Source organism: Bos mutus, chromosome 4 (assembly GCF_027580195.1).
Source record: "Bos mutus isolate GX-2022 chromosome 4, NWIPB_WYAK_1.1, whole genome shotgun sequence".
Classification (NCBI taxonomy): Eukaryota; Metazoa; Chordata; class Mammalia; order Artiodactyla; family Bovidae; genus Bos; species Bos mutus.
This window is the reverse complement of record NC_091620.1, coordinates 75,149,543-75,176,595: the sequence shown is the minus strand read 5'-3', so window position 1 is coordinate 75,176,595 and position 27,053 is coordinate 75,149,543. Positions and strand designations below refer to the sequence as shown.

General features: G+C 41.0%; 1 protein-coding gene across 1 annotated transcript in view; it reads right to left on the bottom strand.

Annotated features, from left to right (window-relative positions):
• CCDC146 (coiled-coil domain containing 146) overlaps positions 1-27,053 on the bottom strand; it is a 139,275-nt gene that overhangs the window by 28,036 nt on the left and 84,186 nt on the right. Inside the window, exons 3-9 of the mRNA XM_005895256.2 lie at positions 18,383-18,465; positions 15,065-15,274; positions 9,793-9,850; positions 7,781-7,957; positions 5,679-5,752; positions 4,569-4,796; positions 3,741-3,927 (exon numbers count right to left, since the gene is read on the bottom strand). Of these exons, the coding sequence (XP_005895318.1) occupies positions 3,741-3,927; positions 4,569-4,796; positions 5,679-5,752; positions 7,781-7,957; positions 9,793-9,850; positions 15,065-15,274; positions 18,383-18,465 (1,017 nt within the window). The remainder of the gene's footprint in view (positions 1-3,740; positions 3,928-4,568; positions 4,797-5,678; positions 5,753-7,780; positions 7,958-9,792; positions 9,851-15,064; positions 15,275-18,382; positions 18,466-27,053) is intronic.

Sequence of the window (27,053 nt, the reverse complement as noted above, 5' to 3'; positions counted from 1 at the left end):
CTTTATTATTTTTTTTACAGTTTTCACATAACTCATTATTTATTTTGGATATATTTCATTTTAAAGTATAGTTAATTTACAGTGTTACGTTAATTTCTGCTATACAGCAAAGGAGTTCAGATATATAGAGAGACATTCTTTTTGAATATTCTTTTCCATTATGGTTATCACAGAATACCGAATATGGTTCCCTGTGCTATACAGTAGGACTTTATTGTTTATCTATTCTATATATAATAGTTTGCATCTGCTAACCCCACATTCCCACTGCATTCCTCCTCCACCTCCTCTCCCTTTTGGCAACCACAGATCTGTTCTCAATGTCTGTGGTCCTATTTCATAGATAAATTCATTTGTGTCATTTTTTTGGATTCCACATAGAAGTGATATTTGCCTGTATTTTCTCCCAGTCCATTGGTTGTCTTTTCATTTTGTTTATGGTTTCCTTTGCTGTGCAAAAGCTTATATGTTTGATTGGTTTAGTCGCTAAGTCGTGTCCAACTCTTGCAACCCCATGGACTATAGCCTGCGAGGCTTCTCTGTCCATGGCATTCTCCAGGCAAGAATATTGGAGTGGGTCGCCATTTCCTTCTCCAATATGTTTGATTAGGTATCCTGTTTCTACTTTTGCTTTTATTTCTGTTGCCTTGGTTAACTGACATAAGAAAATATTGGTATAGTTTATGTCAGAGAATGTTTTGCCTTTGTTTTCTTCTGGCAGTTTTATGGTTTTGCATCTTATATGTAAGTCTTTAAGTCACTTTAGTTTATTTTTGTGTGTGGTGTCAGGCAGTGTTCTCTTATAACTTCATGAATTTTTATGAGGTTGTGTTCACCTTCCCCAACACAGCTTACTGAAGAGACTGTCTTTTCTCCATTGTATATTCTTGCCTCCTTTGCCCAAGATGAACTGACCATAGATGTGTGGATTTATTTCTGGGGTCTCTATTCTGTTGCATTGATCTATATGTTTTTGTACCAGTACTCTGTTATTTTGATTACTGTATCTTTATAATATTGTCTAAAGTCTGGGAGGATTATGCCTCCAGCTTTGCTCCTTCTTGGCAGGCCCGCCTTCTTCCTGCTCATGCCTAGACTTGGCAAATGCTTCAGGGAGGAAAAAGGCTACCTGTATCTGTTCATCTAGGAAGTGTTTATACCGTTACAGAATTTACTTCTACAACTCTCATACATCTTTTAAAAATATGTGATTTTTAGTTTATTAATTTTTTTCTGGTTCTTATGACAGGAACCATGGTCCACTCCAATGCTTTATGTCTTAACTGGAAGTAGAAATGGCAGAGTTACATTTTATATTCTGTTTATGTACCCTTCTATTTTAAATTTTCTGATAAAGACAAACTTAATTCTGTTTAGTATTTGTCATGTTTTAGAACCAATATTGTGACTGTTATCAGCTTATAACTGCTTTTGAGATCACCAATAGATATTTCTCTACGTGACAAGCTATCTTACTGCTCCCATTCAACTTATCTTTCTTTCCACTTTTAAGGAGAATATTTTGTTGAGTCAGCATTAGCAACACATTTAATAGACTAACTTCACTTACTACTGGAATCACCATAGTAGATTACTAAAAGCAATGATAATTTTTGTCCTATTATTGTTTAAAGAAATCTTACTATGGTTATTTGCTTAATAAACAAGGATTGTTTTATTAATAAAAGCAACATTTACTGGTCTTAAGAGCCTTCTATTCACCACATCTAGGTTTCTACCAATTCTTGGAATAAATATTTTAACTGCTTATCACTGTAGATCTCATTGTGAGTGAAGTGGAGTACCAGAAATTCTGTGTTTATCCAAAGTTCCAACTTAACTTTCTAATGTGCAAGGCTTTGGGCTAAGATGGAATGGCTTGCAGTAAGCCAGTACTTTGAGTAAAAATAACTTGAAAAGTTGGATTAAAAAATACACTTGAAGGTATAAGAGTTGCAAAGATCTAGAGTTTTCAAAGGTTCTAACATTATCTAGGATAAAAGAATTTATATTGGACTCTAATAAGGATGAATGATGTAATCTTAAGGGTAGCCACTGAAAGACTGAAAAGAGAGTGCAAAACTAATGCATATAAAAAATGGGGAAAATAGAAAAATTCATCTTTTTGATTAATTTGAAAGAAGAAAAGACAGAAAAAATGGTATAAAAGATAGATAAGACAGAGAAAAAGCAATAGTAATACAGCGGCCATAAGCCCAAATATATCTGAGCATGCTAGGTCGTATCTGACTTTTTGCAACCCCAGGGACTGCATATTCAAAAGCAGAGACGTTACTTTGCTAACAAAGGTTCGTCTAGTCAAGGCTATGGTTTTTCCTGTGGTCATGGATGGATGTGAGAGTTGGACTGTGAAGAAGGCTGAGCGCCAAAGAATTGATGTTTTTGAACTGTGGTGTTGGAGAAGACTCTTGAGAGTCCCTTGGACTGCAAGGAGATCCAACCAGTCCATTCTGAAGGAGATCAGCCCTGGGATTTCCTTGGAAGTAATGATGCTAAAGCTGAAAGTCCAGTACTTTGGCCACCTCATGCGAAGGGTTGACTCATTGGAAAAGACTCTGATGCTGGGAGGGATTGGGGGCAGGAGGAGAAGGGGACGACAGAGGATGAGATGGCTGGATGGCATCACTGACTCGATGCACATGAGTTTGGGTGAACTCCGGGAGTTGGTGATGGACAGGGAGGCCTGGCGTGCTGCGATTCATGGGGTCACAAAGAGTCAGACACGACTGAGCGACTGAACTGAACTGAACCATAGTTGGAAACTCCTGTTTTAAGTTTCTGAGGTCATGAACCTCTATAAGGTCATGGACCATGACAATCCTGAAGAGAACAGGTATGATTTTTGTACCCCCAGCTGCTTCATCTCAGAGACCGATCTCTTTTTCACCAAAGGAGGCACTGGCCGAGGCCTAGGCATAGGGACGCAGTCCTTTTTATGATTCACTGCCTTTCAGCAGTGCTTGGTCCGTGTGAAAGAGGAGGGAATCAGAGACAATGGGACCAAAATCCCTCTATATGGGAGCATAGAGGTAGTAAGAAGGTAATAGCTATAATGAACATTCTCTAGCTGTAGTATACCTCTGATACACACAAAATTATTCAGGAAGCTGACACTGGGTTCTGATGGGCGTTGGCTAACTGGAGGTGCAGGCTGGCTGTCTATCTGTATTCACATGATCTGGTCTTGTTTCTGACTTTTGTAGTCTCAGTAACAGCATTCTGGATCTGACTCTTTGAACTCTTTCAAACATAGTGGTTCACTTAGTTCTACCCTGAAGTGAACCCATTAGCTCTTCCAGAACTGGATGTCCTAACTGCCTCCCATGGCCAGGCTGATGCGTGATCCCAATAAGACATTTCTCTAATCTTGGGATAACAAAAAGATTGAAACATACTGTACGACTGGGCCTCTATAACAGATTTTATGCATTTTAAAGCTATCTTTTATCTGTTCTTTTCCTTTCCCTCTTTCCCTATTGACAGCAAAAACAAGTTCTTGAAATATTTTTGCTTCAAAAAGATGGTACTGAGGGAATTTCCTGGCTGTCTATGGTTAGAACTTTGTGCTCTCACTGCTGAGGGCCTGGATTCAATCCCTGGTCAGGGAACTAAGATCCCACAAGCTGCACCAGTGCGTCCCAAAGGGAAAAAAGAGCAAACCAAAAAACCAAAAAGATGGCACTGAGCTTGCAAACCAGACAGCAGTGTTCAGCACCCACCTCTAACAGAAGCCTCTGATGCAGTGCTTGAGTTTGATTGAGTGCATCCCAGGACACTTTCAAGAGTAGCTCCATTTTTTTTAAATTTCGAAAATCTCGTTCTTTCTCTCTCTGCTTACGAGAAAGTTCATCGTGGTAGTTATGCTTGTCAATAAGACAGTTTCGTAAATTGAGATCCAAGATCCCTCTGTTCCAGGTAAAAAGAGAATATGAAAGTGATTTGTCATCAACTGCCCTTTTTCAAGGAAGCATGGTCAGCAGATATGTACAGAACTATTTTCATGTTAGAATCAAATTTTAAGTAATGCCAAAAGCAATGTGGTTTGCAAGTTCTTGTCAGTGTCACAGTCATAACAACCCAAATGGAAGAGCAAATTGGCAGAGACAGAAGTTCCTAGTTTCTCTGAAATTTTACTTAAAAATGGGAATTAACACTCTGCTAGAGACTCACATCATGATATTGCTCCTTTTAGGAAAAATATCATGATTACTTCAGAAATGCTGTAATCTACAGGGAAAAAAAAAAATCCTTCAATTATAGCACACTCCAGTGATACAATTTTCCAGAGGTACATTAGATAAACTTAAAAAAAAATACAATAAATTGTGTCCTTAAGATTTGGTCACAAGAAATTGAGGACAATGAAGAATAAAGGATAGAAAAATACTTTGAAATGATTTAATAATATATTTTTATTAATGGTAAAATGATCTAAAATTCTATAAAAATGTTTACTAAGTGAATATAAATCTGTTTGAGATTATTTTGAATCTTAAAATAGAAATCAAAGAAATATTTAGATGACAAAACACATTAACATAACAAACCTTTCAGTTAGTGAACTTGCTTCATTCTCTCTAGTTAATTCTAATAGCTTGACCAATTGGTTGTATTCTCGCTCTTTAATTTCGAGTAAGGCCCGTTTGCCTTCAACTTCCTTTATTACATCCTCCTTCTCTTCCTTTACAGCGTTAATTTTGGTTTCGACTTTCTTTAGGGAATCATTTAGCTCTTTGAGTTCATATTCCAAGACAAGTTTTTTCTTTTCCATTTCTCTGTGGGGATACATACGCACATATATATGTATGTACACAACACATTCACGCATACACATTTGCCTTATTTTGAGCCCTGGATGTCTTCGCCTGTTTGTACTTTCTAACCAGGCAACAGAAGGTCTAGTCATAAATTCAGAAGTGAGATGAAGACCACAGATGAGTGGGACTGAGGGGGTATCTCCACTGAGTGTCACTGAGGGTAAGCATTTGTCCAGCTTCCCTACTTTCTCCCCAGGTTCCCAGCGCTACCATCTCTTGGGATTCAACCCTCATCCTCTGAACTGACCTAAACTTCTCAGCATTGGTACTGGTGGGGCTTGGGTTTTAGAACCACTACTACTGTCTGTCTCTTCTTTCCCCTCTTCTCCAGACTTCTGTATCTCCACTTATATATCTTTTTTGGTTCCTCTAAACTTTGAGAATTTTCTCTGTGATTTCTGCCTCCAATCTACTTTAAATGTGTAGGGGCTTATGCACACAGATAGCTGACAAGTGAAGAATTACTGTTTTTTGGGTTTCAGGCATCTGGCTGGCTGACATATCTAGGCCATGAAATTCTACACAGTTCAAACAACTGATTCCATATGCAGTTCTATTAAAGTCAGTTACTCTCCATAGAGACAAGATTTATATATTAGAAAGAGAATATTGTCCTAAAATTAAGACATAAATAAGTGTTAGGAATGACAGTAATGGGCTGCACTACATTCTTTTAAAGAACTTAATGTGTACAACCTAGAGAGAGCCAAATGCAGATATTTCTAAAATTACCGCAGTAATTTGATATACTCAGTGGCTAATATTCTTGTTTTAGCATGCACACATAACTTGGGGAAGTGTGGGCCGGAGGGATAGAAAATAAAAAACATTAAACCATACACTTTTTTGCGTGTTGTTTTTTCTATCTCTTTTCCAATTTGTACAGGGATGGATTGATGGTGGACCACTTCATCCTAGTAAAGAAATGGAGCCGTGTTAAATTATGTACTCTTAGATGAGAAGCAGTTAAGCAAATTAAATAGAGAGAGAAAGGAGCTACAAGGTGTAGAATTTTTATTATCTGTCCTGTACCCTACAGTGTGCTTTAATTATTCCATTTAATTCTCATAATGACCTTTCAGATGGTCGTGGTTACCATTTGAAAGAGGAGCTAACTGACAGTATCGAATGGTGTGGGTGCTCTGCCCAGGTTCTCTTTATGGAGACACACCCATCCCTCAGAGGTTTTGAAGGCTGGAGAAGGCAATGGCAAGCCACTCCAGTACTCTTGCCTAGAAAATCCCATGGATGGAGGAGCCTGGTGGGCTACAGTCCATGGGGTCACCACCAGTCGGTCGCAACTGGGTGACTTCACTTTCACTTTTCACTTTCACGCAATGGAGAAGGAAATGGCAACCCACTCCAGTGTTCTTGCCTGGAGAATCCCAGGGACGGCAGAGCCTGGTGGGCTGCTGTCTATGGGGTCGCACAGAGTCGGACACGACTGAAGCGACTTAGCAGCAGCAGCAGCAACAGCTTATGCTTGTTCTCTCCACAGAGTGCCATGGCTGTGCAGAGTTGCCTTGGCGGCGGGTGGGTGAGTAGGGAGATGGAAGGAAGAGGGGCACAGGCTGTGACTGATGTGGAGGTACAGCAGCCCACCCCCGACTCAGGGTGGAACAACTTCTGTGGTGCGATTCATGATCTGAGTTTCCCATGGGATCAGATTGAAACTAGGGGTCTCCTGAAATCATATTTTGGCCTGACTTCTTCCGCAGCTCTGTCCTGTTTCCCTCACTCACCTATGGGATTCTCCTTAGAGCTTTACCTCCCTGAATATGCATCTTAATCTCTAAGGCTGAGGCTAAGAGAAGGTAAATGATTTTCCCAAAGTCACATAACTTCTAAGCAGCCAGGCCAAGATCAGAAGTTAACTTTGTCTAACACCGCTTTGCACTATGCTCTGTGGATTCACAGAAGATTCACTTTTAGCCTCAAGAATGGTATGTACATACATGGCAGGGGTTGTGAAAGAGCCCCTTCCCACCTGAGGATCATGCTGGACTTTGGGTCCTGGGGTAGCACAGGGGCTTGAAGACATCCCTGCAGTGTGGTATATTTCTGGGGTCTTGCTCAGTCTTGAGCAGATCTAAATTTTGTGAGGCTAAAACTTGTATAGTTTGGGACTGTACAGTTCTTTTTAAGAGAAAGAATCACAAGTTACAAATGCTAAATTAGGTTCAGGGCCTTGGAGGCGCTTAATGCATGTGAGGGGCTGAAGCTTTAGCTTCACTGGGTTCCTTGTAAATCCATCTCGGCTCAGTGTCCATGTTCTAGGTGGCAGCTGGATATGTCTCGGCTGACTGCTTCATCTCTTAAGGAGGTCAGAGTGAATCCTAATTCTAAGCCAAGGCATCTCAGATGTGTTGCTTTAAAAAATAACTCTGGTTACTTAAATTGTTTCAAGACCTGTTGCAAAATATTTCAAAATGAAATGAATTTTAATTATTTCTTAAAACACAAATATGTTTTAGGAAAGAGTCAGGCACGACTGAGAGACTGAACTGAACTGAAAACATAAATGTGGGTCTTGTATAATGTTCACAGTGAGAGGGAAGTGAAGTGGAATCAAACAGGCAGACAAGGATAAAGTAGTAACAATATGTAAAGAGGTTAGGACATTTGGTTGCTCTTGAAGGAAGTGATTGTGTTTGTGACACTGCTTTCTAATATTGGAAAATGCTTGACGAGGTCTAGAGAGACCTTTTCTCCCAGTCAGAGCTCCAACTTAGAGTGATGCTACTGAATATTCAAAAATCTTTTGTGAATCCCCAGAGCCCAGGTTTAGTCTGATAGGATCAATCACAACTGCATAACATTTCAGTTTGTGTGTCTGGGTTTTTGTCAAACCTATGTAGTCAATGCAAAAAGTGTAATGACACCCATGCGTTTTTATGTCCTTGCAGATCAGTGTTTACATATGTGCGAGTGAAGCAGCACACCTTTAAGGTGACCTGATACTCAAGCAGTTCTTCTAGCTCCTTCTGCTCCTTTAGTAATTGCTTTTGCTTAGATGTCAAATCTTCCCGTAAATTTTTAATTTCTAATTTCTTCTGCATTACTTCCTTACGTAATTCTTCAGTGCTTTCTCTCAATAGTCTCATCTTCTTCTCCATTTCCTTTAAAAGGCATGAAAATCATCAGGTTATACAGAGTCTGAGCAAGGATCTGTTTGGCTAAAAATCAAATTAAAAATTTTACTTACCATTTTAATTATATTTGCTCTGAGCTTCATAAATGATTTCTTACAGAGTTAAATGCAACTTTTGATTTCTGACCTCTTCAATAAATGCATAGCAATTATATGTGTTAAACGTTTTACATTAGATTTGAACTCTTTTTTTTTTAATTAATGCTCTTTTCGGTCTTCCTACATTTTAAATGTTTCCTTTTTTTGAGTTAATGTTTATTTGATACCAAAAAGCATTAGTAAAAATTTCCAGCCTTTTTTTTTAGTAGCTTTGTGATTTGACAAATCAGATACAAATAATGTTTGAATATCTAGGTTATGGTTAGTCTGAGTCACACATGAGAATTAAAGATTAGGGAGTTCATATTTGGAATGTCTCTAGTCCTTGACATTCCTTAATCCTCCACTCTCATTAATACTACTTCTCTAACTCATGCACAGTCTCCTCAAATGCCCTCTGCCTCAGACTCCTAACAGGGCTTTGACTGTTTCCCGTGACTGATTATCTGAGAAGTGTTTAACTTATGAGAGAGAAGCCTTCTTGCACTCAGGAGGGCCACACGTTACTAATGACTAAGGGGAAGGATCCACTTAGCCTTCTCTGGCCTTTCTGCATATGGCTCTCTTCCACTGCTGTTCTGGAGGGTAAAATTGGTGAGTGATCCTATGATCTGAAACTAAAATTCAAAATACTTTTTCCCATAGAATCTCTGTGGTGGTTAGGAATACTTATATGATAGTATATAATATATACATATATGCGTATGTATACATTCTTACATTCATATATAATATGTATATTTATACTCATGTGTAATAGTATCTTACTCTATGTTTAACAAGTTTTTGTGCCTTGGAATTAAACCACCAACAACATATTTTAATAAAACCATTCAGAAGGTGTAGTGCAGTCCCATTTACTGTGATGTGTGCTGATTCTTCCATTTACTTTCTATGATAGATTGCAAAAGAAAGGGACATAATTCCTCCTAATCTTGTTTGCACACCTCTTTGCAGTATGGCTGTGTCATGTTTAGATGTAGGAGGACCTCTGCCCCTTGATTCCAGATGTGGCACTATGACTTGCTTGGACCAATGTGATGTTACCAACAGTGATTTAAGCAAAGGCTCAAAACCTGCTTGTGTTGAGGTTTGCCCTTTCTTGAGACTATTTGTCTCTTTCTTGAGACCGGAAACCCTTCCATCATCATGAGACTAACCAGTGACATGTGACCTTAGACCAACTACACCGAAATGACTGACATACAAATGAAGCCATCCTACCCCAACTGAGCCAGCTCAGGCTAGAAGAATTCACAACTGTTGAAAATGAGAAATGGCTGTTGTTTTAAACTAGTACGTTTTAGGGAAGTTTGTTAGGCATGAATTACTAAGTGATACATCTGTATAAAAATTTCTTATAGTCAGCTTGAGACATTCAGGAAGCTAAAAGAGTAATAACTATAGCAAAAATAATGTTTTTAAGTGCCAACCATAGAATCCTTTTTTCTTCTGAAAACAAAGCAGATATTGTCCAACCAAACACAACCTAAATTAGATGCCAAGTAGCTAAATCCTGTAATAGGCACACTTATGCTTACTGCAGAAGTTATACAGGTATTGCTTTCATCATCATCCATAGTTAAGACTTCTGGGTCTTTCAAATGTTTCAGGATATGGTTTCTGTGATAAACATTAATATTTATCAAAAAGGTTGTTTCAATCCAGCTGTATTTAACAAAGTCTAGATCATCTAAGACTTACTCCTGGCTTAGGTATCTTCTCAAATTCCTTTAGTATGAGGTTTTTTTCTTCCACTAAGCTGCAAAAAAAAAAAAAAAAAAAAAAATCAACTTTGACAAAGTACAAAAAAGTAAAGTATTTGCACCGTAATAATTTTCTACTTTCTCTTCTCAGGATGCGCTCTCAGTCCATCCTTGGTGATGGCTTTACTGACTCCCACAGGTTCATGTAGGGGCTTCCTCTCCAGTCCTCCCTAACACTGTACACACACCCATCAAAGGAGTTCTCTCACCACATTGTAACTGCTTGGGATCACGACCTCCCCTCCAGACTCAGGTTCCTTCCAGGCAGGCTCTGGGCTTTTTATTTATATTATTTACAAGAAACTAGTACCTGTCTGGAGAAGGCAATGGCACCCCACTCCAATACTCTTGCCTGGAAAATCCCATGGACAGAGGAGCCTGGTGGGCTACAGTCCATGGGGTCGCTAAGAGTCGGACACAACTGAGCGACTTCACTTTCACTTTTCACTTTCATGCACTGGAGAAGGAAATGGCAACCCACTCTGGTGTTCTTGCCTGGGGAATCCCGGGGACGGGGGAGCTGGGTGGGCTGCCCTCAATGGGGTCGCACAGAGTCGGACACGACTGAAGTGACTTAGCAGCAGCAGCAGCAGTACCTGTCTGGATTACTGATACAGCCTTTACTGGTTCCATCTAATTAGAAGATCCCACTAGCCAGAAGGTCTAAAGAGACATGCATACCAGGTTTGTTTTTATGAAACTATATTTGCAATAAGTAAATTGAAGGTTTTTGCAATAACTGTGCGCCACACAGAATTTTATAGGTTAGTTGTGTGGACTGTAGGCTGAAGCTGAATTTCTTCAGAGTTTTGAATACTTATACCTTTCCTTTTAGAAAGAAAGAAAGAAAGTGTGCGACCTCATGGACTGTCACCTGCCAGGCTCCTCTGTCCATTGAATTCTCCAGGCAAGAATACTGGAGTGGATAGCCATTCCCTTCTCCAGGGGATCTTCCCAACCCAGTGATCAAACCTATGTCTCCCGCATTGCAGGCCAATTCTTTACCATCCGAGCCACCAGGGAAGCCCTTTCCTTATAGAGCTTGTGTATTCAATTCAGTTCAGTCACTCAGTCGCGTCTGACTCTTTGCGACCACATGGACTGCAGCATGCCAGGCCTCTCTGTCCATCCCCAACTCCCAGACTTTACTCAAACTCATGTCAATTGAGTTGGTGATGACATCCAACCATCTCATGCTCTCAACGTGTGTATATACTGCTATTTTACTTCCAAGCTGTTGATCCTGCACCTCAGCTGTGTTGCCACCAGGGGGTGATAGTGTGCTGCCATCGCTGGGTTGCAAAGCCCACCTGAGTGTCCCTGAATTTCAAAATGGTGACATGAGACTCTCCCACAAGATAAGACTTAGTCTCTTCTTTAAATGCAAAATGTTTTTTTATCTTGAGAAAATGTAAAATGGCTAATTCTTTTAAACATTTTAAATTAATTAAATTTCAATCATACATTTTCCCCTTTTTCATTAAGAAACATTGAAACTGAGAAGTGAGGCACCTCTTCCAAAGTCACCAGTCAAGGCTAAACTGACTTTCAAACTCAGCTCTATCCACCTCCAGGGCACTGTTCAGTATCAAGCTATACCTGGAATACACTATTATTGAAATATTCCACTGTTTTTTAGAATTTAGATTGCTTTAGATTTTTGCTTTTATAAATAATAATAGGCATCTTCATGCATTGTCTTTTTTCTTGTTTTGGATTCTCATTTTTGTGGGGCATTACTGGGATAAGAAAAAGTTATTGTGTGTGTGCCTTTTGATATACATAGACCTCTAACCTTTCAAACTGACGTTAAAATCTAAAACTGACACTTTCAGCTTTCCTGACTTAGGGGTGTATCAGCATCAAAGCTCCTCAGGATTCGTTTCTTTTCTGCAGCAAGAGTCGTAACTGAACCATGTCATCAAAGGATTTTGGTTTTAAGGACTTGTAGGCGAAGAAGCAATGATGGAAGCTGTGTGTGCTGCCAAGTGTGTGAGGCATCATCCACCATCAGGAGTAGAACCAGCTTGACTGGGTGGAAGTCTTAAGAAGGTCAGTTTCTTATCCAATATAATCAACAGCCCATCTACGAGTCAGGCTGTCCAAAGCTGGGCTGCGCTGCTATGGAGGCTGTGAGCCCCCATCACTGGAAGTGTTTGAGCACACAATGAGTGGTTACTGAGAGAAGGTTTGGGTGATTCTGAGAGTATTCAGGGCTGAGAAGCTCTTTGGAGACCAACAGTTCTCAAACTCTGACAAGAATAAGAATCACATAGGAAGTATGTGAGCAACTCATGTTATCTTGGGTGGGAAGGCCTGGACAGAAAGTGGAATTGTTAGTTTTAGAGTTGGATCTGCCTTTTAAACATGGATCTAAGGTGCTTCTCTTTCAGTTATGAGGACTATATGCAGCAAAACCTGTTCTAAGCTCTTTCTGTTCTTGGTTGCCACAAGAACTTTTTTTTTTTTTTTTAATGTTTAGAAGGTAAAATCTGTTCCAGCTGTGAGTTTTTTCCTTACTACTAATCCTGATGATCTGCACGTCCCTCTGTCAGTCTAACTTTCTGGAATTCCAGAGGCATCACTAAAGTAATCTCTCTGTTCCTTTCTTATCAGATGTTTGGTTTTTGGTTCCAACTTTGCTATCGCTATTGGACTAAGAATGGAAAATGACTGCTATACCCCTGGGTGAGTGCCCACAGGGAACGAGCCACGGCAGAGGAAGTAGTCCCGAAGGCCGTGATCACACCGCACAGTCCTGCACACGTGCAGCACGCGTGTCCCCCACTCCACGTCCACACCCACAGCACAGCACTGGCCGTGGCTCTGTTTCCCCGGCCGACTAAGACTTGTCAGGGTATTTCAGATCTAGCATGAGAGACTCAGCTGATTTGCTGTCCAGATCTTTAGGATTTCTAGGAAGAAGAGAAGCCCCCAAAAGGTAACAAAGTAAAAGCTAGAAAAACCTTGAAAAAAATACTGAATAGTCTTTTCAGGGAAGGTTTCTGGAAAAATAATGACTTCTACTTTGTTTCAAGTATGAGTTCTCAACAGTATTTATTTAATCACTTCACTATTTATTTGTATGTGTTTATTTATTGAAGTAAGTTCCATATTCATTCCTGAACTGCATAGTTACCAAGGGATCATCAGTATTAATCCAAAGCCAAAAACTATTGCAACAGATTTAATTATTAACCAACCATGTTATTATACTTCCCTTAGCACTTATTAAGGAGTTGATATTATTTGAAAACATAAGAAAATCAACTAAATTATAAAGCAAAAATCTTTTCTCTAGAATATTTAAACAATATATTGTTCTTAGTTGCTAATGATTCAGAAGTTCCTGAAGATGTTGGGGTAGAGGAGTGCTAGTTATTTGGAGTTCTGTTATTCAGGCCCAGAGTAAAATGAGGTTTTGTTGTGCTGATCTGAAAAATATCATCTGTATATTTGGATGAATAGTTGTTTTTTTTTTTTTTTCCTCTCTCACTGGCTTGGTTTCTTTATTTTTATGTGGGGATGGAAATATCTACTTTCTTCCCAGGGAGGAAGTGTTGAATGAATTTGTTTCCGTACCATGTAATACTAAGTATGTTAAGCCAGTGAAATACACAGCCTGTAAGTCTTTCCTAGTATTTATTTTGATATCGCCATTATTTTTATGGAAATAAGTTTGTTAATTCTTGAGCTGCTAATAGTTGAGGATGCAGGGAAGTCTCTTTAAGCTAAAGTATTACATGTTAACAAATCCAAAAATAATACACACAAAACATTTCCGCAGATGTTCACTTTAAATGTTCTTGTTTACTGTAGATCACTATGTACAGTCCTCACCCCCACCCCCATCCCAAGCGACTCAATGAACAATTTGCCTGTCTATACCTAAAAGGCAAGAGTTCTGGTCATTTTTTTCCTTTCCTCTTGGCAGGAATACTTGGAAATTTTAAACAATTTAAATATCAACTGACTTATGTTCCTCTTACCCTTTCATGGAAATGTCAAGCATTCATATTTTCAATACTAATGAACAACTACCAATTGTTTTAATTTCATTATTTTCTCAACTGAAAGAGTGCTTACAGAGCACAGAAATAGCTAAGCTTTCTTTTTATAGATGTCACTGGTGAGCCTGAAACAAGTTTAGATTGAAAGACAAAGAAGAACTCAGATTACCCTCCCCCCTGAATATAATTCTCCTGATTAAGCTAATCTTCATCCCCCAGTTGAAATAATAGGCCCCAAAGAGAGGATTCAAAACCAGGGCAAGCAAAGTCCTCCAAAGGTCACTCAAATCATTCCTTTATTTCTTAGCAGGACTGAGTTCCATCACTCTGCAGGGAATCTACCTACTCTTAAAAATAGCCAGAGAAAGTTCTGCCACTTTAAACGGTAACACATTCTAGGCGAGATGGTTTGGCTTTCTCTCCAGGCACAGCACATATCACAAAACCTGGACTACAGTTGTTGTGAAATTCTATCTAACTAGCGTGATTTGCTGAACAAACTCTTTCACTGACTGGCTACTCACAGGAGGAATGTTAGAGGAGATTTTACGAATAGCATTTATCCCTTCCAGCAATACATTTCTGCTTTAGTTCACTGAATGACATCCCTCAGATTTGGATAAGTGAATGTGTCTTCCAAAAGGATATCACTTTTTCCCTTGACCTTAAGGAATAGTCTAGTAATAGGAGAAGAGGGTTGACTATGTGGTCCCCGTCCCTGTATTAGAAGAATCAAGGGAACCAGGTATGACCCTCAGCTCACATAGGCTTGTTCGAAAAGTCCTCATGGGGCACTCGCCATGCAGACACGGGATCCGGTACCACAAATGGAAAGGGGCCACCACCCGGGCTGAAGAGGCCAAGAGTGTATGCCAAGTCCTTGCCCTATGGAGTGTGTTCTTTGGTCGCAGCTCCCGATGCTTATAGTTTTCCTGACACACGGAAACCACTACAGGGATCTCCTCTTCCTAAGAGCATCTTCCTGAAACCCGAGCTTATTTTTCAGGGACTTGTTCAGGGACCACCTGTTCTAGGGACTCAAGGAAAGAACTAGGCTTGTAGTTCTCTTATCATTGCTACCTCATAATCCCTGTACCTAAAATTCCTTCTTCAGTTAGTCCACGTTTTTTCTCCTAGTTTATGTGGAAGCAGCTTTGCTTGCATCTGTCTTCAGCAAACTTGAGAGAATCGCGTACTTACCTATTCAGTCTGTACTGATTGTGGAACTCTCTTTCCTTCACTGCATTGTATTCATTTTGATACTTGAGAAGTTGTTCTCTCATTTTGGAAACTTCGGTGGTGAACGCCTGTGGAAAGTTATCAGCTTGCTGCAGGTGAAACTGCTGCTCTTGTATTTGCTCAGTGAAACGTTTGGCATCCTGTAGCAGCTGGACCTCTGATTCTTGTGTGCTGGATCCCAGAAAAACAGATTTGCATAATGAGCAGTGTATACCTTCAATGCCCTTGGTAGCTCCTGTGGGGGGTCTGGTGAGGTGTGGAGGGAGTATGTCCATGCTGGGTTCAGGTCAATTCAGTGGCATTTCTGTGCCAAGTATTGCACTAGATCTTAAAGGCAAATGGAACTCACACCTAGCCGAGGGGAGCAGACATGAGTAGGAAGCTGGAGTACCAGCTGACAAGTGCTGCCACCCGTGTCTAGATCAAGATGGTGGGAGATGACAGAGAAAGGATTAGTTGGATGGGAATGTGATATTTGCACTTGACCTTCCAGCAGATATTTGATCATGACCTTCCAGCGGGTGAGAATAATAATACCAAGAAGAGTGGGTTCTCCCTCCAAATGCCCTAGCAACCCTGGCTTTCTTGAATTCGTGGAGTCTCATGACCTGATTAAAGGAAAATCTTTTCTTCCTTAGTAATAAGAAAAAACAGTTAAATTTTCTAATGACACTTTACCAGGAAACTAGGAAGAAAAATTCTTCTATAAAATTATGTACTTAATTTACATATTTTTGATCATAACTTCAATGCCTGGCTACAGATGTGAATGTCACAGAAAAGAGCAGTTCCTACAATTCCAAGTATATTCTGTGGCTTTGGCCTTATCTTGGGAAAGGGTTAAGCATGGGGCTTGAGGCAGAATTGAATGAGCATAGAAACTGGACTTATTGGACTCTCCAGTGTCTTCAAGGAATCACTGACCTATGGTGCAAGCTAGTGTCAGATCCAGCTTTATCAGCAGATCTGACTCTTCTTTCTCAGAAATCCTCCCTCCTTGCATTTGCTGTCTCTCCAGTTCAGAAGCAAGACCCTGCCAGTTCCTGTTTTAAAGGCAGCACTGTGTGCATGCTCCCCACCAACTTTTCTCACTAGGAGAACTCTTCAGGGTTCTGTTCATTTGCAGAGATGCCCAACAACTTAATCAAGCCTGTCTCCACTGAAGTTACCAGCCCCACCCATTTTCTGTCTTTACTACATCATTTACTCAACAGCAAAACATTTATTGGGCTATCAGATGTTTCAGGCACAGTGTTAGGTGCTAAATAGCAACAAGAGCTATAAAGATACACATGTAATTTCCATTCGTGAATGCTAGAGTTATTTCTTACAATTCATTTCCTTGTATATACTGTATATATATGAAGTTACCTGATATCCTTAACATGAGTCTTCAACTACGGAATTGTAAGGTATCGTCTCGGGCCATTGAGCCCATTTGCCCTCAGAAAGTAGGCAAACACAGTGGTTGCGGCTCCAGCCAGAACACAAATGGTAATTTACACATGTGAACTTGAAATAGAGCATCAGCAGAAGAGAATTTAACAGCTCCTGTAACATGATTTCTATGGACACCTCATTCAATTTCGGTTCAGCATTTCCAGCCTTTATCTGCCCTGCTGCAGCCCCAGCACCAAGAATGAGGAGTCTGCATCTTCATGTCTTTCCTACCCACCAGGCAGTGGTGGGGAGAGAGTGGTGAGTGTTCGTTGTAATCACAAAAGAGGGAACTCTTTTGTGTTGGGGTCAGAAGGGGGTAAAATGTAGCAGAAGGGAAGTAATGGTTTTGTGACACAGCCTGGAAGAAGGAAGAAAGAGTGCCATGGCCTTGGTCCTGCGTGACTCTCACTGGAGTCCAGGGAGCTGAGCTGTGAGCCAGGCAAGGAGGCAGCCACATCAGCACCACACAGGGCTCTGTGGGGCTCTAGGTTAGAGCTATCCAGAGGGTGACAAGTGTTTCAATCTGCAAGGAGGCTCAGATAACTGTGTGGGATTTCTCGCAGTAAAGTGGTGTGAAATATGTTGAAAAGATCACCCCAGACTTTCCATCTAAATCCTCTAAGTTCCTGAGTCCTGAGAGCTGCGTGTACACGCTGGCATTTGGGATCAGTTGTGGGAAATGGAGTCCCTGTTACAGGGGTGAGGGTGAGAATTTGGTTTGGGGCTGGGGAAGAGAAGGAGACAAGCTGGAGGGTGGTTAGGAGCCAGGATGCAGCTGAGTGTGTATGAAGTGGAGCCCAGGGGAGGGTCTATAGGGATGCAGCTCTGCTCTCCTTCACTCCTTCCCCAGGCTCTCATCCTCAAAGTAGCCAAATACCTGGGCAAGCAAAGCAGTAGGAGTAATGGGTGGATATGAGCGAGGCAGAGGGGGAGGACGGAGTGTCTATCACTGTCTCTCCTTGGGTTTTAATGAAGATGTCATGCAAAGCTATGAGGCAGGAGGTGGGGAAAAGGAAGAGGGGACTTGGGAGTAGCAGCACTACAGATTTCCACTTCTTTCTTCGCTCTCCTTCCCCCTTGATTCCCGATGGCTGACCGCACATGCTTAGAAAACCTTGTTGAATTATTCCATTGTCGCCTAGTCTTCTGACCTCTGCTGATTAGAACTGGGCTAAGGTGAGTGGCTGGAGATAGGAGGAACAGGTGAGAAGTAAAGACAGAAATCTTAGCAGACATAGACTGGAGTTGTTATAGAACCTACACCTCCTGAATGGTGAAGGTGGGGAGGAGAGGATCTTTCAGGAGTGTCCTGTAGCAGAGAATGTCAGTGCCTCACCAGAGTCACCTAGGCCCACTCTAGCGGCCACCAGTAGCATTGGTGGACAGTTGTCATATATAACAACAGCATCTGTGTGTCTCTGCCCGAGAGCTTTCTCTGGCCATTGGAACTTATGGCTTCTCAGAGGGTAAGGTAGAGGTGTCAGGGGCTCACCCACCTAGAAGCAACCCTAGATCAAGGGGAGATGGAAATTAGTGAACAGATATACCAGTGTTCTCGTGCTTTCAGTGGGAGAGTTCTGAGGCGTGTTCTGTGGTCACTCGGTGAGACTGAGCCCCGTTTGTCTGCAGTGTTAACCTGAAGATTATCACATCCCCAGCTGAATAACTTTCTTCCCCGTGTCACTTCCCCACTCCCTCATGATAATGTTCTTAAACCGCTTGAACTCAAATCTTGGTCTCAGAGTCTGCTTTGGGGAAAATGAAAAATAAGATGGGTCCCATTTCAAGTAAGAAGTAGAAGCATGAGTAAGTATGTCTCCACGTTGGTAAATAGCATACCTCATCACGGTATCATGCAGCAAGGTGTACTTGGCTTTTAACTCTGCCATCCTGGTTCCAGGAAGTTTCCCCAGAGCATGTAACTAGCAAAGAGAACACAAGGAACACAAGACCACTATTAGCCATAATCCTCTTTATGCTTTAAGCAAAGATAAAATGGATATATCATAAAATCTTTCAACTAAACATTAGGAAACACGCAACAACGAGGCACATTAGAAAGGTGGCAGGTGTTCAGAGAAGATGGTTCTAGTTCTATTGGGCTGAGTTCCCTCTCAAGATGAATACTGTGATTTCTCCATCTGTAAACTGAGGGAAGGAATTGATTTAAATTCTTCCAGCTCTAAAAAAATCTCATGTATCTAGCTTTAGCAAACGAGGTACAGAGTATACATTACTAGGGTGGCTATTTGTAAGTTGAAAGAACTAGTAATTATTGAGCGTCTATTATGAGCAGCTGTTGTACATCAGCTGTTTCATTCTTGAAAATGTTTTGTGAATAGGGTGTTTTTTCCTTTCAAACTGAAGTTTAGAAAGCTTAAGTAATGTGTTTAAAGTTACAGAAGTAGTTAACACCAGTCGTTGTTGAGTCACTAAGTCATGTCCGACTCTTTTGTGACCCTGTGGACTGTAGCCCACCAGGCTCCTCTGTTCATGGAATTTCCCAGGCAGGAATACTGGAGTGGGTTGCCATTTCCTTCACCAAGGGATCTTCCTGACCCAGGGATTGAACTCGTGTCTCTCGAACTGACAGGCAGATTCTTTACTGCTGAGCCACTACAAATGTCCCCAAATGTATTTATATGCCGCCTTAAATATAATTCATATGTAACTTTTTAAGTGTTGTTTTTGATAGGTTGACCTAATATTTGATTTTATAAACATTTAATTAAACACATTTATTTTGGTTCTGCAGTTTTCTTTCTGTGTTTCTGAGCCAATATATAACTTATTTTGAATCACAAACATTTTCATTGGCTTCAAAAAAGGGTGCAGGCCATAGGCATTGTGCCTTTAAAGTCTAATTGGTGAAAAAAACTCACATATGGGCACTCTTAAAGGAGACAAGTAACTGGGAAAATGTTAGGAAAAGGTTAAGTGTGTGAGTGTGGGCTTATATGAGTATGTGTGTACTAGGAAGCCCACTTGGGAGCCAGCCTTGTAACTAGCAACAAACTAGCCTAGTGAGATAGTCACTGAAGTTAAGCCATTGCTGCTGCTGCTAAGTCGCTTCAGTCGTGTCCGACTCTGTGCAACCCCATAGATGGCAGCCCACCAGGCTCCCCTGTCCCTGGGATTCTCCAGGCAAGAACACTGGAGTGGGTTGCCATTTCCTTCTCCAATGCATGAAAGGGAAAAGGGAAAGTGAAGTCGCTCAGTCGTGTCCAACTCTGAGCGACCCCATGGACTGCCGCCTACCAGGCTCCTCTGAAGTTAAGCCATTAGGAAAGGTAATCATAGAATCATGTGTTTAAAAACACATACAGCATTTTGTTTTAAGGCTGTAAAGACCATTACCTCCCATCCATTGCCCTGCACCATGGAAACAAGTGAACTGACATAGGGCCTGCGCTACAGTAGCTCCTGGTTTGAGGCGATAGGCACAAAAGAAATTATTGAATGCTTAGAACTACACTCAGTAGTTTTATTGTTCATTAAAAAAGTGTATCTGATTATTGTAATTATTTTCTTTATGTTGTAAGTTAAAGCAAATAAGTAAAATTATAAATTAGAGACCCCTTCCATGGGGTGGAAATTCTAAACTGGTGGTGTGAAGTGGTTGACGAAGCCCCTCTCTCAAAGAAACATTGATCAAGCTGGTCAAAATTATCTAAGACACCCATTTATGGTCTCTGGAAATTGACCTAAGGGCATGAAAGAAATTTAGAGGTATTTATTTAATAAAATCTACTGAAACTCAGAAGAGTAAGAAGACTATGGCATTTACCCCATGAGCTGCATCCATCACTCTTAGCTCCCTCTTGTATAAGAAGCATTCTGGGCAGGGTTGACAGTCAATGAAAATCCCATTGCCCCACCTTTCTATTGCTGAAGATGTATTCCAGGGGGTGGGGCAGCCCCAGAAAGCTGCTGCGCTTTACCTCCCTTCATCCCAAGCTCTGTATGTAAAAGAGCTTTACTGGGTAGGTGACTGAAGCTGTCAAGTAGTGCCCATCCCCACTCCCCGATCTCCTGCTGTACAGGGAGAGTCTCGGTAGGCTTGGCAGCCTAAGAAGATCAGACCCCTTAGCAGATGCTGATCACCTCCTGCCTGAGGATGCTCACTCGATTTGAAACAGTGTAGACAATCCATGCCCCAAAGAATTGTCAAAAAGAATAGTTATCACAAGAATTAACAGTAAAAGGAGGCTAATAGCTTAGTGATACCAGTGGAGGCAGACCAGCAGAAGTTTTAACAAAGAAATTGGGGCCAGAAAGAGTCAAAGAGGGCCCTGCTAATATCACACTTGATACCGGTGGTCCAGAAGGCTGCGGAAAAGCTTAAGGCTGTGACCTGTGAGGAAGAACCAGAGAGGATACTTCCAAGGTCCCTGAGCTAAAGGCGGGGCAGATATGTAAACTCCCTGAACTTTGAAAGCAGTCCTCAAGCCACATACAGATTGAATGGAAAAGAATGAAACCTTGAAATGTTTACTGGCTCAGGAGACTTAAATACAATCTCTGACCAACCAGTGGTTGACCAAGCTATGGAGCGCCCCCCACCCAAGAAGCCAAGCTTAACGACAAAAACAAGGAAAGACTATCTACACGGAGACATCAGAGGCTGCACAATAACAAAGACTAAACGGCAACAAGAAGAAGCCTGGAGAGGATCAGAATCTGGACTTGCCCCAGTGTTATCCAAAATGTCCAGTTTTTCAACAAAAAATCCTGAGATATGCAAAGAAAAAAAGTCAGAAACTGCTTTGGGGTGTGTAAATGTTGGACTTAAAGACTTCAAAGCAGCTATTATAATATGTTCAAAAAATGAAACAAATCACATTTAAAGAATTAGAAGAGATTATGGTGACAGTTCATCAGATAGAGACCATCAGTAAGGTATAGATCTAGGTTAAGAACTAAGATTTTTTAAAAATGATGTTCTTTGGGTAATAAGAATGTATAGTTTTTATATTTTTATTTTTGTTTATCTATATTTCATAATTTTCTCCAAATGGATACATACTACTTTTAATAGCAAAAAGTTAAAATAGGCTTGAAAACAATTGCTATAAGCAATAGGAATTCAGAACAGAATTTCAAACTGGAGAATACTGTGATCAGATCGTAGTGGCAGAAACAGCCAAATTCTAGCTCAGACTTATTGAAAACTCAGCTGAGTTTTCCCTAACTTGAGTCTCATCTGAAACAGCAGTAGTTTGAAGCCTGATGGCAGGTCAGCCATGGATGCCTGTTGGCAGGTTTTATGACCACAGAAAAAGCAAGAAGGTGGACAGGTTTCTTTTTCTATTTGCTATTTACATCACTCCACCAGCCAGATTACCTTTGGTATCCAGAATCTGGAAGAAAGCTGACAGGGCAACACTTGTGATATGTGTTTGTAGTTTCTGCATAACTTGGAAAAGGTTAAATCATAGATGTTCGGAAAAAGCACTGATAAGCTATCTTACTATGGTCTACTATCTTACTATGGTCTATTCTACTAAACACAAATCTCTCTTAAAAAGAGTCGGGTTTCCCTCGTGGCTCAGTGGTAAAGAATCCGCCTGCCAATGCAGGAGACAAAGGTTCTATCCCTGGTCCAGGAAGATCCTACTTAGTGTAGAGCAGCTTTGTCCGTGCACCACAACTGCTGAACCTGTGCTCTAGAGCCTGGGAGCTGCAACTACTGAACCCAAGGCCCTGGAGACCGTGCTCCACAAGAGAAGCCTCCACGATGAGAAGCCTGCACGCCACAACTAGAGAAAAGCCCCCACAGCATAAAGACCCGGCACAGCCAAAAAGAAATTGAATAAATAAATATAAATACAATTTTAAAAAGAAAAAGATTCAGTTCTAGTAGATGAAATCATTTGTCTGTAAACATAAACCTGGAAAAGACAGTTGCATTTTCACCCTGCATGACACAACTTGGTACAGAAACCAAGTTTGTCATGTTTTAAAAATGCATGCTCTAAGAAATAGAGCATAAAGCCCAATCTTAAGTTGTCAAAGAGTATATACAACAAAAGGTTAGATATAATGTCAGAAGTTCATAAATATGGTTTCACAATAGATTCTTGTGTTTCTGAATCGCTTTGTTGGTAATTGAGATTGGAAGGAAACATTTACTATAGAGCTAAAAGTAACAAGAATTCATGATTCATAGATGACATGTAATAATATGGAAAAAATTTCAAAAATTGAAATTCTAGGACTTTCCAAGGAAACTAATAGCTCAGTAAGAGCTTTTACCAAATGGACTTATCTAGAAGGGGTCAGCATGAGGAAACAATTAGGTGTCTGTGTGGGTGTCTGTAGGGCAACCAAGGTGACCATGGTTATTAACCTGCTCCATTCTTGTTGCTTCTTTGACATTACCTACTGGTGGTCTCATCCTGAGAAATAGCTGCCATGTTTCGGGAGGTAGGATAAATATTTACCATCCTTATCTCTCTCTCACCCTCTCCCTTTCACTGCTAGAAAAAAAGAACATAGCTATTAGATGTAGCTCAAATGCAATCAAACTCTCAACAATTCATCACTCATTTTGTTTGACTTCTCCCCTTGGTTGTCATATCAAGTTTTAGCTTTTCTGTACACCTAACCTAACACATTCACCAAGCAAACTTTCGCCACCTAAAGTCATCAACAAATCTATTTACCTACACTTACACACAGCCTTAATTTCTTTCCCCAGATCTCAAATATGAAGTCTTCCTTTCCTCTTGGTCATGTCTCATCCATCCACATGTGCTCTCAAATATGTATCTACTACACCTTCCTAGGCATCAGTTATACTTTCTCGCCTTTATAATAACCTCTGCTTCCCCTCTTTGCTGGGTCAACACATACGAGTCAAGTACATTACAAGTGGACTTTGGTTTGAATTCCAGCTCTGCTACTTTTTAACCCTGTAATTTGGAGTAATATTTAATCCATCTGTACCTCATTTATGAAAGAGAAACAAAAATAGCCCCATTTCATAAAGCTGTGAAAGTGAAAGTTGCTCTGCTGTTGCTGCTGCTGCTAAGTCGCTTCAGTCGTGTCCGACTCTGTGAGACCCCATAGATGGCAGCCTACCAGGCTCCTCCATCCCTGGGATTCTCCAGGCAAGAATTCTGGAGTGGGTTGCCATTTCCTCCTCCAATGCATGAAAGTGAAAAGTGAAAGTGAAGTCGCTCAGTCGTGTCCGACTTGTAGCAACCCCATGGACTGCAGCCCACCAGGCTCCTCCGTCCATGGGATTTTCCAGGCAAGAGTACTGGAGTGGGGTGCCATTGCCTTCTCCGAAAGTTGCTCAGTCATGTCCAATTCTTTGTGACCCCATGGACTGTATAGTCCATGGAATTCTCCAGGCCAGAATACTGGAGTGGGTAGCCTTTCTCTTTTCCAGGGGATCTTCCCAACCCAGGGATCAAACCCAGGTCTCCTGCATTGCAGGTGGATTCTTTACCAGCTGAGCCACAAGGGAAGCCCTCATAAAGCTGTAGTGAAGACCAAAGGAATCAATATACATAAGGTATTGAGTATAGTATCTTGCCTGGAAAATCCCATGGACAGAGGAGCCTGGTAGACTGCAGTCTATGGGGTTGCGATGAGTCGGAGACGACTGAGCGACTTCACTTTCACTTTTCACTTTCATGCATTGGAGAAGGAAATGGCAAGCCACTCCAGTGTTCTTGCCTGGAGAATCCCAGGGACAAGGGAGCCTGGTGGGCTGCCGTCTATAAGGTCGCACAGAGTCAGACACGACTGAAGCGACTTAACAGCAGCAGTAGCATAGTATCTAGAAGGGCTTTATCAATGTTAGTTATTTTATTATTATTATCATTAACGTTATCCTCAACCTATAAATTTGCTCCTGTATCTTATAAAAACAAAACATACCTTGAATGCTATGCTCCCATTTAGTTACCCCTTTCTTTCTCTCCTTCTCTTTGATTTCAGTTTTTTCTCAGAAGAGTTGGCTCTGCCCTTTATCTCCACTCTCTTACCTTCCAGTCACTCACCAATCCATAGTGATCAGGCTGCCACTGTATCACCAGATTGGTAAACTGACTGATGATTTCCTTATTTCTCTGGCTGATTTTGATATTTTTCTCATTATCACTGGTTTTCAATAATTTGTTTAGGATATGTCTTGGTGTGGTTTTCTTTGGCTTGAGATTTGTTCAGTGTTTTCAATCTGTGGGTTTACAGTTTTCATCAAATTTGGAAAAAAATTCAAGTGTTATTTCTTCAGATATTTTCTTTCTGTCCCCTTTTCATCTCCTTCTGGGATTCTAATTAAGCATGTTGGGCCACTTGATGTCCACAGATCACTGATGTTCTGTTCATTTTTGTCTTCTAGTCTTTTATGTTTCATTTTGGATAGTTTCTATTGTTATATCTAAAATCTTACTCATCTCCTTTTCTTTAGTATCTAATCTGCTATTAGTCCCATCCAGTGAACTTTTCACCTCAAATGTTGTGTTTTCATCTTTAGAAGTTTGCTTTGCGTCTTTTATAACTGCTGCTCTCTCATTATGTTCATGCTCTCCTCTCCCTTCCCCCTACATTCAAAGCATGTGCAGTAGCTGTTTTATTGTCCTTGTCTACTCATTCTGTTTCTGTGTCTACTCCATTATTGGTTTTTCTCATTATAGGTCACATTTTCCTGCTTCTCTGCATGCCTACTAATTTGGACATTTGGACTAATTTGGACTAATTTGTTTGATTGGACAACAGACATTGTGATTTTTACACTTATCCAATATTTAAATGGATTCCTTTAAATATTTTGGGACTTTATGAGTCACAGTTAAGGTACTTGGAAATAGTGTGATCCTTTCAAGGCTTGCTTTGAAACTTCATTGAGGAAGTCTAGAATGATCTTTCTTTCTGGGCTAATTTGGCCCCACTCCTGAATCAATACACTTCTCCTGTGTCAAGAGGTCTTCTAATCTAACGAACTATTCTTGGCTCTGTGTGAGTTCCAGGTATTGTTCTATGCCAGTCTCTCTGGGGGTTCTTTCCCAGCCTCAGCACAGTCCTCACATGCATGCACTGATCAGCATTCCTCAGCAGATTTCTGGAGTGCTCTTTCTCTCTCTCTCTCTCCCTGTGCAACTCTCCCTTCACCTCACCTGTCTAACTTAGCCAACGTGGCCTCCCTGAACCCCAAACTCTATCTGTCAAATCAGCAAGGCCAGCTGGCTCTGTTTGGAATCCCCTCCCTCTATTATCACTTGGAGAAACACTCTCGTAAGTAGTAAAATGGGGGCAATTATAGAGATCAAATTGCCAACATCCACTGGATCATGTAAAAAGCAAAAGAGTTCCAGAAAAACATCTATTTCTGCTTTATTGACTATGCCAAAGCCTTTGACTGTGTGGATCACAATAAACTGTGGAAAATTCTGAAAGAGATGGGAATACCAGACCACCTGACCTGCCTTTTGAGAAATCTGTATACAGGTCAGGAAGCAACAGTTAGAACTGGACATGGAACAACAGACTGGTTCCAAATAGGAAAAGGAGTACATCAAGGCTGTATATTATCACCCTGCTTATTTAACTTATATGCAGAGTACATCATGAGAAACCCTGGACTGGAAGAAGCACAAGCTGGAATCAAGATTGCCGAGAGAAATATCAATAACCTCAGATATGCAGATGACACCACCCTTATGGCAGAAAGTGAAGAGGAACGAAAAAGCCTCTTGATGAAAGTGAAAGTGGAGAGTGAAAAAGTTGGCTTAAAGCTCAACATTCAGAAAACGAAGATCATGGCATCCGGTCCCATCACTTCATGGGAAATAGATGGGGAAACAGTGGAAATAGTGTCAGACTTTATTTTTGGGGCTCCAAAATCACCGCAGATGGTGATTGCAGCCATGAAATTAAAAGACGCTTACTCCTTGGAAGGAAAGTTATGACCAACCTAGATAGCATATTCAAAAGCAGAGACATTACTTTGCCAACGAAGGTTCGTCTAGTCAAGGCTATGGTTTTTCCTGTGGTCATGTATGGATGTGAGAGTTGGACTGTGAAGAAGGCTGAGCACCGAAGAATTGATGCTTTTGAACTGTGGTGTTGGAGAAGACTCTTGAGAGTCCCTTGGACTACAAGGAGATCCAACCAGTCCATTCTGAAGGAGATCAGCCCTGGGATTTCTTTGGAGGGAATGATGTTGAAGCTGAAACTCCAGTACTCTGGCCACCTCATGGGAAGAGTTGACTCATTGGAAAAGACTCTGATGCTGGGAGGGATTGGGGGCAGGAGGAGAAGGGGACGACAGAGGATGAGATGGCTGGATCTCATCACAGACTCGTAGATGGACGTGAGTCTGAGTGAACTCTGGGAGTTGGTGATGGACAGGGAGGCCTGGCATGCTGTGATTCATGGGGTCGCGAAGAGTTGGACACGACTGAGCAACTGAACTGAACTGAACTGATAGTTCTCAACTCATTTATTTACCTATTCCAAGGGATCACTGCCCTATGCTATTGTCCAAAGTCTGGAAACC